General features: G+C 32.1%; 2 protein-coding genes across 2 annotated transcripts; both read right to left on the bottom strand.

The window, feature by feature from the left end:
* Positions 1 to 1,489: 1,489 nt before the first annotated feature.
* Positions 1,490 to 2,146, bottom strand: LOC133699398 (endochitinase WIN8-like). The gene is made up of 3 exons (XM_062122628.1): positions 1,756 to 2,146; positions 1,604 to 1,656; positions 1,490 to 1,573 (listed from the first exon to the last, which is right to left on the bottom strand). The coding sequence occupies exons 1-3, from the start codon at positions 2,144 to 2,146 to the stop codon at positions 1,490 to 1,492; spliced, it is 528 nt and encodes a 175-aa protein (XP_061978612.1).
* Positions 2,147 to 8,392: 6,246 nt separating this feature from the next.
* On the bottom strand, positions 8,393 to 9,526 carry LOC133698324 (germin-like protein subfamily 1 member 16). Its single transcript, XM_062121205.1, has 2 exons — positions 9,368 to 9,526; positions 8,393 to 9,269 (listed from the first exon to the last, which is right to left on the bottom strand). The coding sequence occupies exons 1-2, from the start codon at positions 9,492 to 9,494 to the stop codon at positions 8,716 to 8,718; spliced, it is 681 nt and encodes a 226-aa protein (XP_061977189.1). The 5' UTR covers positions 9,495 to 9,526; the 3' UTR covers positions 8,393 to 8,715.
* Positions 9,527 to 10,729: the final 1,203 nt, after the last annotated feature.

Genomic DNA, 10,729 nt, shown 5'->3' with positions numbered 1-10,729 from the left:
GGGGCCTTGTTGTTTCAAAAGAAAGAGGAAATTCAAAAGAAAGAGGAAACCATAAACTTAGCATTACCCGTGACTTTGTCCTGACTTGATAGGCATGGGTGTGTTTTATTTGGTGCCAAGTTTTGGAAATATTACCCTTTAATTTTTAGAAACGTGTTTCTTTTTTTTTAATTCTTTTCTGTTCCACTTCATATCCAAACAACGTGGCTGCCATTGAATTGACATGACATGCAGTGTGTCACATACGTATTTAATCGTAAGGCCAACTTTCTTTCTTTCTTTTAAGTTGATTTTGATAGTTGGATAGTGATTTTTTTAATTTATTTTTTATTATAAAATAATATTTTTAATTTTTTAAAATAATTTATTTTTAATATCAATACAACAAAATAATTTAAAAATATAAAAAAATTAATTTCTTTAAATTTTTTAAAATAAAAAAATAAATAGGCTATTATATTAAGACAAACAAGCAGGATGTTTAAGTTTTGTTAGTAAACAAGAACGGAAAAATCAAATTTGTAAATAGAAGTGAAATGAAATCTTTAATATAGAGAAGAATATATTAAATTTAGGTAGAAATGACTGTAGAATGTTTTTTTAAAAATATTTATGTTGCAGCATGTGTTGTCATTGAGCCTTTTCTTCTTTTTCTTTTACAAAATGTTTTTTAAAATATTTTATAAAAGTTTTATTTGTTTTTAATTTCATCCTTCAATTTCAAATTACTAAATATTATATTTTTTTTCAATTTGATCCTCATTCTTTTGACTTCTAATCTTTTTTTCATAACTTTTATAAAAAGATTTATTTTTTTTAATTTCATCATTCAATTCAACTTGATTGTATTATATTTTTCAATTTAATCATTATTGTTTTGATTTCTATTTTTTTTCTTGCCTCTTTTAAAAAACTATTATTCTTTTTTAATTTTTATATCTATTTTTATCCTTATTCTTTTTTTTGTTCTTTTACTAAATTGATTTTTCTTTTTAATTTTACCCTTCAATTAAATATTAAATTTATTTTGTATTTCAATTTAATTTTTAATTGATATTTTTAAATTCATTTGTATAATTGGGATTATTTTTTAATTTTATCGTTCAATATGTTGATCCATTAGATAGCTACGGTGAACCTAAGAAAATACTTAAAAAAGCATGTTAGGTAAATTATTGCTACGGTGAACCTAAGAAAATACTTAAAAAAGCATGTTAGGTAAATTATTATGGGACAACACTAGGTATAAGTGGCGGAGCCACAATAGGAATTAAGAGGGCAATTGCCCCCTTAATCCTTTTATTTCAAACTATTTTTTATATTATAATTTTAATATAATAACTTAACAAGTTTAATTTTTTTTATTAATTACTAATTGATTCAAGCTTAATTTTTTAACACTAGGTATAAGTAGGTATAAGTGGCGGAGCCACAATAGAAATTAGGGGGGGGGGGGGGAATAAATAAATTGTACCCAAGTATATTGTACTCACCACCTAAGTTGGAGAGGACCTCGGCCATAATAATGCTTGTCGGCTACACATGGATAAACAGAATTTGTATTTGGATCACACTAATGAGATTTAGGGTTCCCCTCGTTAACAAAGCAATATCCCCATGTAAATGGAGCAATATCCTCTCCAATTATCCACCGTCCTATACATCGACCGTGTTAACCGCAAACAATTAGTCAACTGATCAAATCAAATGTGAGGTGATGTGATGCCAAAAATTAATGAATATGCCATAAATTACCACTAGTTTCTTGAGAGGTTTGGCCGAAGAAAGCAGCAAGCTCTCTCTTTCTAGTGTTATCATCGCCAGTCATGCCAAATTCAGGGTAGGCTTTACTGGCATTAATAAAAGCGACATACGTATAGAATCCCTTTCCAGGACAGCGGTCATCGTTTCTATTCGGTAGCATCTCTTCGAACATCGATTCTGTGATGATGCAGTTACGGCATTGGCTTTGACAGCCTGCACAACAGTAAGCATCTGTTGAACCGCAGTAACCAGCACTGCTACAGCACAGGTCGTTTTCGCTTGTGGCATTCCCAGCTAGCGATCCGCATTGTGGAGTATCCGATGAGACTCCTAGTAATAGAGACAACAATAAAGATAAAACTGTAAGTGCCCAGAACCTCATTTATTGTAAAATATTTATTATTGGAACTATTATTATATGTATTAAATTTTTTTCACTCTGACAAATTTTCAAGAGTGATATTTTTTTCCCTGATCTAATTTTTCAATAATAATTAATTTAGATTTGAGCCTGTGTATAAGATTTTACAGGTGCAAACTTTGAAAATTAACCTAACTTCATAATGTTTGCGAAGGATTGTTTTAGCTTTTTTTTATCATTTTTTTAGCTAATGTTTTTATTTTATTTTATCTTTTAGTATTTATTTAATTGAAAATTGAGCTCAGTTTTTTTTCATGCTTTCTATGACCTTGATTTTATTATTTTTTTATTTAATTGGGTTACCTCAGGTCCTTTTATTTGTTATTCTTTGTTAAGTTTTTTTTAAAAAGAAATTTTATTCTTAAATTAAATAGAATGATTTATTAAATATAGACGGATGCTCTCTTCATTTTGTTTTATTTGATTTGGTTTGGTTTTCCGAGATGTTGCTGCAGCGATCCATGTGACTTCTTCTTATGTTATTTTCCAGAATTTTTGGTTGGATTTGAATCATTTTTGTAAGTTTTTTTTTGTGATGGACGATGTCTACAATTGAGTGATAGTGGGTTGCCACCGATCTTTTTTTTCTTTTTCCTTTTCCTTCTAGGTATAATATCAATGGCTCTACTACTGGAAAATTGACAAATACAAATGTTTTTTTTAATGGTTCTTTTGAGTAAATTGTTTTTCCTATTTTGGTTGGTTTTAAACCGTTTCAGCAAGCTCATTTTTTTTGATTGATTGTTGCCAAATGTTTTTTTACAGTTCATCTATTATTGTTGCCTGTAGTTTAAATCAAATTATTAGACTATCCAGTCTTATTAGATTCAATCGAGTTAATGACTTAAGTATCAGATTTTCTTACTTCTTTATAAATAATATCGTTGTCTAAGCATCTCTTTTGTGTGCTTAATTTTTTTTTACTGACCCACGACGCACCACGAGTCATCGATCTAGCAAAACATTAAAGGGTATGTGTTTTTCACTGTGAATAACACTGTTCACACACTCACAAAATATTGTTGACCTGCTATTCATTTTGTTCCTCAAATTTTATTTTGGATGATTTGATCCTATTTAAAGACCAATTACTTTTGATTTCTCAGGCAATGATGGAATTAGAAGAAGATGGATCGCAATAAAAAAGGCTCCAAAATTGGATGGTGTGTAAGAAATTTAGCAACAAATACACTTAGTTCCTCAAACTTTAAAAATAATGCAGTTTATACAGTTTAGGTCCTTCCATATTTTTTTTTAATTAATCACTTTTGGTAAAAATGTTTATTTGTATTGTTTTTCGATCCATGGTTAGAGAGAGGTCGTCAAATTCTGGCAGTAAAGAGAGAAAAATATTGTTGGCACTGATTTTAGCTAGCAACCAAAACAATTGATCTCTGTGTCAAATAGTTCAATTTGTTGAGAGAAGTTCATATTATATGTTTTTTTACCTTAAAAGTGCGTAAAAAATAACAGATATGAACTCAAGAATTTTTTTTATTTTGAATTAGTTTCAAGTTTTATGATGGATTTTTGAGTTTTTTTTTTTAATGTTATGTATGGGTTTGTCAAGGTTTTTAGTGTATTTTCTAGGTGTTTTAGGTTAAAAATAAGTTCAAAAATAGATTTTAAGTAAATAAACCTTAAGGCCCAATTTATTTTATTTTTTTCAAAAAATATGAGTCGTCCACCTCATGTGCTATAAGAAATATATTAAAGGTTTAAGTGCGCAGGCCCTAACAAAATAGGTCAAGCCCAACATCACCTGATCTTTTCTTAAAAAAAAATTGATTTTTTTTATATATTGATTTTTTCAAAATTATTATTTTATATTGAAATTAATATATCCTTCTCTCTTTTATTTTGTTTATATAGCCTTTTTGAAATGACAATTATTTTTTAGTTATTTTGTATGCATTTAATTTTTGAAAAGATTCTAATTCATATAATTTTTTTAATGTTTTATATAAATTAAAAATATTTATTTTTGGATAATATTTCTAATATGTATAACCTTATATAATATTTTTTTTTATTTAATTAATTTTATGTGTATCTGTTTCTATTATCATTTGATTGAATTAAAATTTAATTTTAATAAATAAAGTTATTTAACACAATCAAATCAAAAGCTCATGTTGTAGCATCTAATATCTTGATATATATATATATATATATATAGATTTATTATTAATGATTTTTTATTTTTATTTTATTTTTATTTTTTAATACATATATTCTTGATTTATTTGATTTTATATATACTTAAGTTTTTTTTATTTATACTTATAACTTTTTTATATACAAATATGTGTTGAAAACGCCTATACATTTAATTATTTATAAAAGCACGTCACATAGCTAGTCTAATATACATACGTTGTTGTTCCCCTCGTAGAGTAATATTCGTGGAATCATTATTAAATAGTTTTATTGTAATTAATTAGATTTAATAATCATCACAAATTTAAAACTTACATTTTTTACTCAATTCATTATGACTATTTAATTATTAAATCTATAATAACATATAAAAATATTAAATAAGATATTATTTTTGTAACTTATCTTTTTAAACATTTGGAAAACCATTAAGCGTGCTTTCATGGTTGTCGTCTGTGCAATTTTGGTTTTGTTTTGTTATGCAAAAGCATGTTTTTTAAGAAAGTTGGCCTCCCAATTAAGCTAAGTTTGTTTTTTGTATTTAAAAAATACTTTTAAAATTTTTGAAATTTTTTTATTTTAAATTAATATATTTTTAGTATTTTTAAATTATTTTGATGTGATGATATCAAAAATAATTTTTTTAAAATAAAAAAATTATTTTAATACCTTTTCAAATAAAAAAAAACTTTAAAAAATAACCACAATTAATACACTGCAAGTCTTGTCAATTCAATGCCAGCCATGTTTGGTTATGAAGTGGAATCATTTTAATTTTTTTAAAAAAACACGTTTCTGAAAAAGGGTAATACTTCCAAAACTTGGCAACAATTAAAACACGCCCGTACCTATCAAGTTTATTGTTTTTTAATTGATTTTTGTTAATATAAAACTGAGAAAAATAATATCTTTTTCGGTACTACTTTGACGATTGTATAAATGATGAGACTCTAACGTACCTTCACTAGATAAATCTACATTTTTGGAGCAATATAATTAATTAATTAAATAACCAAGCAGAGACTAACAACAGTGACGATGACTAAATGGAGGCAAGATACTTTACGCCTCTTAATTGGCCAAAAAAGTGCTGTTTAATCACGACGAGGATTAAGAAGGAATGTGATCTTAATTAGTTACTCAATCATCAAGAACTTCTAGATTTTTCAATTCTTCTACTCCTGAAGAGAACCTCTTCATTCTTTTTTGGAGGTTAATGGACTTCAATTGTTTTTTCTTTTTCATTTTTTCCAACTCAATATCAAATTAACTTTTACCACTGCAAGCATAAATATTTTTGTTTATTTATTTATTTTTTCTGACGAGAATGTTGAAAAATAGTTTTAATTATTGGCGCACTCATTGGAGGCCGGGTGAAGCGGATGAAGCAAATTGACCCCATGGATGAAGCAATTACTTGCTGGGATATGGGAAAAGCTATCTTGCAAATTCATGATGAAAGCCAACTTATGACATACACACTGCATGGATTTACTGAAAATGATACGGAGGAGTGGATTAGTAGGAAGAAGCAGTGACTTACTTCTTTTGCTTCTTTTAAAGTGTGGTTTTTAATCCTTTCTATGGATTGAATGATTATTTGGAATGCGTGTGGTTTAGGGGCTAGAGATAAACAAAAATGTGTGAGAAATCTTGTTAGAAAGCGTAGTCTAGATGTCTTGGGTGTGTTGGAAATGAAAGTGGACAATATTAATAACTGTATTATTAATTCGACTTGGGATCGATGTTCTAGAGACTGGTGTGCAGTGCCTTCCTTAGGTCTTTCTAGGGGTATTTTATGCATATGAAATCCAGTCTTTTTTTGTGCTTCTAGTTGTTCAGTTGCTATAAATAGTTGTTCAGTTGCTATAAATGGGCGTATTTTACATCTTGAGGGTGTGTTTTCTTGTTCAAATTTGGATGCTTAGTGTCTTTTGTTTATACCCCAAATGATGGGTTGCTGAAGAAGAAGTTATGGGACTATCTTGTCAATTTTAAAGACATTGTCGGCAAACCATAGTGTCTTACATGTGACTTCAATGAAATTATCTTCCCCTCAGATAGAAAAGGTGGCTTTCGAATCTCATCTTCCATGACAAGCTTTAAGAATTGTATTGACTATTTCGAGCTTGTTGAATTGCCATAAAACAGGAAGAAGTTTACTTGGTCTAGAGGTAATGCATCAAACCGTATTGATAGAATATTTATGTTGACTGATTGGCTTCAGCTTTTCCCATCTTTTACTCTGTATGGACTTCGAAAGTATACCTTAGATCACAAACCAATTCATCTATTATTAGACTCTACGAACTAGGGTCCAAAGCCTTTCCGGTTCATGAATTATTGGTGGCTCTTATTTGATTTCAGGAAGGGGCTATAGGTCTTCTAGAATGCAGCTTTAATTACTAACTTTGGTAAAAATAATGTGGCTTCGACATTGAGGTTATTGAAAGAGAGTTGCATGCAGTGAGGTAAAAATGTGGTGGGTAACATTATTAGTAAAATCAAAGCTCTAAAACTTGAAGTGGATTCCCTAGATTCCCAAAAAGAAAGCTCTAAAACTTGCAGTGGATTCCCTAGATTCCCAAAAAGAAAGCAGAGACTTATGAGTGGATGAATTAAATAGAAACAACACCATTGCCTTTAGTCTTAGAAATTTATACAAAGTGTAAGAGTCTACCTGCAATCAATCAGAAATCAAGAGTTTAGTGGTGTAAGTTTGAAGATAGAAATACTTATTTTTTTAATATCTCTACCACAAGAAGACAAAAAAAAGAATCAAATTTTCTCCTTAGATGTTGATGGAACGACTCTAACAAAACCTTCTGATGTGAAGAAAGTCGTGTTAAATTTCTTTAATAAGCTCTATTCTCATGATGGTAGACCTAGAGCCTCTTGTTGTAATCTGGATTTTCTAAAGCTTCAGTCTTCCTCCTTGGCTGCTCTAGAAATTCTGTTCTCTAGAGATCAGATTAAAGCTGGTGGGGGTCAACGTGTTGTTGCCTAAATAGATTCTCAACCCTTTTTTCTTAGCAGGATTCTTTGGTCAATGACAAGTTCCAATAAAAAAGGCATGGTTGATGTTTTTCTAAGTTTCATGGTCCATTTGGCTTCTCTTTAATGATGTAATCTTTGAGCAGAAGACCCCGAACTATGACATGCTATTCTTTCTTATTATTACTAGACTCTGCTTGTGGCTGAAGGCTATAGATTCTTAGTTTCCTTATTCGGCTTCAAATATATTAACATCAGCAAAGAGACTACTTATATAGACTAATCTCCAAAAACCTAGTTTGGTTGTCATATGGTCTACCCCTAATCAGGGGCGAAGCAAGAAGAAAAAAAAGTAAAGAGGGCCAAATTAAAAGAATTATTTTAAAAAGAGTAAAATTTGAATTATTTTACAAAGGGAGAGGCTGGGAAAAATTTCCTTGCAGGAGCCCGGGCCCTTGTCAGCCTCCCCTGGCTCCGCCACTACCTCTAATGCTAATAGCTTCAAATGGAATGTGGATGGATCTTCACTGGAAAAGCCTGGTCTTTTAGATATGGGTGGTGTTTTGCGAAATCATTATAAAATTATTCTTGATATCTTCTTGTTGTCGGTTGGAATTTTAGAATCCAATGAAGTCGAGCCACAAGTTGTTCTCAAAGCTATTGAGATCTTATCAAAGCTATTGATACCTCAGCCTCTAACTCTTTCTTGCATCACAAATATATTATTATGGAATTTAACTATGTTAATGTCATTACTTGGATGAATAATCCAGAGAACTGGCTAAATATGCAGACTGAGAGAAACAAACTCCTTAACAGTATCGAGTCCAAAGAAGAAAAATCCCCGTGGAGAATGGACGACTGCCAATATTAGTCTGCCTTCGAATGATACATACCATGAAATATTACTAGCTAAAGCACCAAATTAGCGAGCATCCAATATCTCAGCCACCATGAAATCATTTCCAATATTGGTCTAGATTTTGACTCTTGATTACTTTGGAAAAAAACTTTTGATACCTTTTCTTTTTTTGGTAAGCCAAGGTACGTACGTAGATTAAAAAACTTTTGATACAATCAAACAGGACATAAACTTGGTACATGATGAAAAGAAGTTGGCAGCTTGCCATCTTAAGTTATTCAAAATACAGAGCGGACGTGGATAATCCAAAAGGGAAACCTCAACTGAAGAGCATAAACCCTTCAGCAACAAAACAGGTGGAGAACGTATCAAAAAAACACATAGACAAGGGACACAACCACTTCCTTGTCACCCAACAATTACGGTAACGGCATTACTCTAAAAGGGGGAAGAAATAAAGCACTTCTTTATTATCGCATATCAACTATGCGAATATGGGAAATTTAGAAAGTACTTATGTAGGGTTCACCCATTCTTGACTCTGGAGATCCTCCACAAGTTTTTTATCCAAATGGAATCCTGTGGTGAGAACTTCAGGATAAAGAGGCCAACTGGCTCCAAAGATTGCATTTGCTACTGTGATTACTCCTGGATTTTGGCTTGTTAGTGCAGCAATAGCAACGGCAGGAGTCTTTCCAATATTCAATTGAAAGTGAATGAGGCCGAATGGGAAGACAAAGAGATCTCCTGGTTTTAGGATTTTGGTAAAGAGACGATGATCAGGATTTGAGGTGACAAAGCCAGCATAAAGAGTGCCTTCCAAAACCAGCAGAACCTCCGATCCTCTGGGGTGATAATGTGGAGGGTTTAGGCCACCGTTTGGCGCCAAGTCTATCCGTGCTAAAGATACGCCAAGAGTGTTAAGCCCAGGCATCAGATCGGCTGTAATGATATTAACACGTGCTCCAAGTTGATTTGATATGTTTCCAGGAACATCAAGCCCCGAGTACGAGAAATCATCAGGAGTGGCGAGGCTTGGATTCTTACACAATTTTCCATTAACAAGAACTGCAGACACAAGCAAAATGTAATCAGTTGGAATGCGAATTCAAAATGAAATACATATAATAGTTCGTGATTCGGAAATATCACAATCTTGAATGTACCAGCAGAAGTAGCATCATCTATTGCTACGCAGAAGTCTTGGAGGGGGCTGGGGTCATAGGCAGTGACAAATGAGGAAGCCAGAGCCAAGGGAATAAAAACTGCTATCAAATTAGCAACTTTCATCATTGTTGAGAATGATAGAATGTGTTAGATTGTGCCTTAGCCAACCTTTCGATTTATATATATGCAGCAGAACACTGTATATATAAATGCTATACATTCTATAATATGCCACCTCAAGCTGAGGGTGGGGGATCAACCCAAAGCTTGAACCGAAAAGCAGTAAAGGATGCAACAGGAAACGGTTTAGTGAAGACATCGGCAAGTTGATCCCGAGAGGAAACAAAATGAATCTAAATCTCTTTCTTGGCAACGCAGTCACGGACAAAGTGATAATCCACTTCAACATGCTTAGTACAAGCATGGAAGATAGGATTTGCTGAGAGATAGGTAGCACCAAAATTATCACACCAAATGGTAGGAGCAGAGACTGAGGGAACCTGCAAATCTGTTAACAAGTATTGAATCCAAATGACTTCAGCGGTACCATCAGCAAGGGCTTTAACTTAGTCTCAGTAGAGGAGCGAGCAACCGTGCGTTGCTTGCTGGATTTCCAAGAAATCGACGTCTAACAAAAAAGACAAGATAGCCACCCGTAGACTTGTGATCATCAATACTACCAGCCTAGTCTGCATCTGTAAAGCCATGTAGAGCAAAAGAGGAGCCTCGAGTCATATGAAAGCCATAAGATGTTGTACTTTTAAGATAACATAGAATATGCTTAATAGCGGCCCAATGAGAATCTGTAGGAGCATGCATAAACTGACAGACTCTGTTAACAGCAAAACATATATCTGAACGAGTGAAGGTAAGATATTAAAGAGCACCTACGATTGATGAAATCATGTAGGATCAGAGAATGAATGATCCGGTAAGAAAGTGACTTTCGAAGGGGAGATTGGAGTATCAACGGGTTTACAGGAAGTCATACCAGCTCGGGTGAGGATGTCAAGAATATATTATGTTGATGTAGCATTAAACCTATACCGGTATACTAAACTTCAATACCCAGAAAGTAGTGAACAATACCTAAGTCACGAAGCTTGAACTCAGAGTTGAGTAACTGTATAAGGTGATGAAGCATAGCAGAGTTGCTACCCGTAAGTAGAATATCATCAACATACACCAGGAGATAAAAGATATTAGTACCATCAGATAAGATAAACAGAGAGGTGTCAACCTTGGAAGCTCGGAAACCAATGGAGAGCAAAAAATCACTTAAACGAGTGTACCATGCTCTTGGTGCCTGTTTTAAACCATACAATGATTTGTGCAATCTACACACATGAGATGGAAGAGAA

The sequence above is a fragment of the Populus nigra genome, chromosome 7 (genome assembly GCF_951802175.1).
Source record: "Populus nigra chromosome 7, ddPopNigr1.1, whole genome shotgun sequence".
In the NCBI taxonomy this organism is placed as follows: Eukaryota; Viridiplantae; Streptophyta; class Magnoliopsida; order Malpighiales; family Salicaceae; genus Populus; species Populus nigra.
This window is presented reverse-complemented; position numbering and strand designations above follow the sequence as displayed.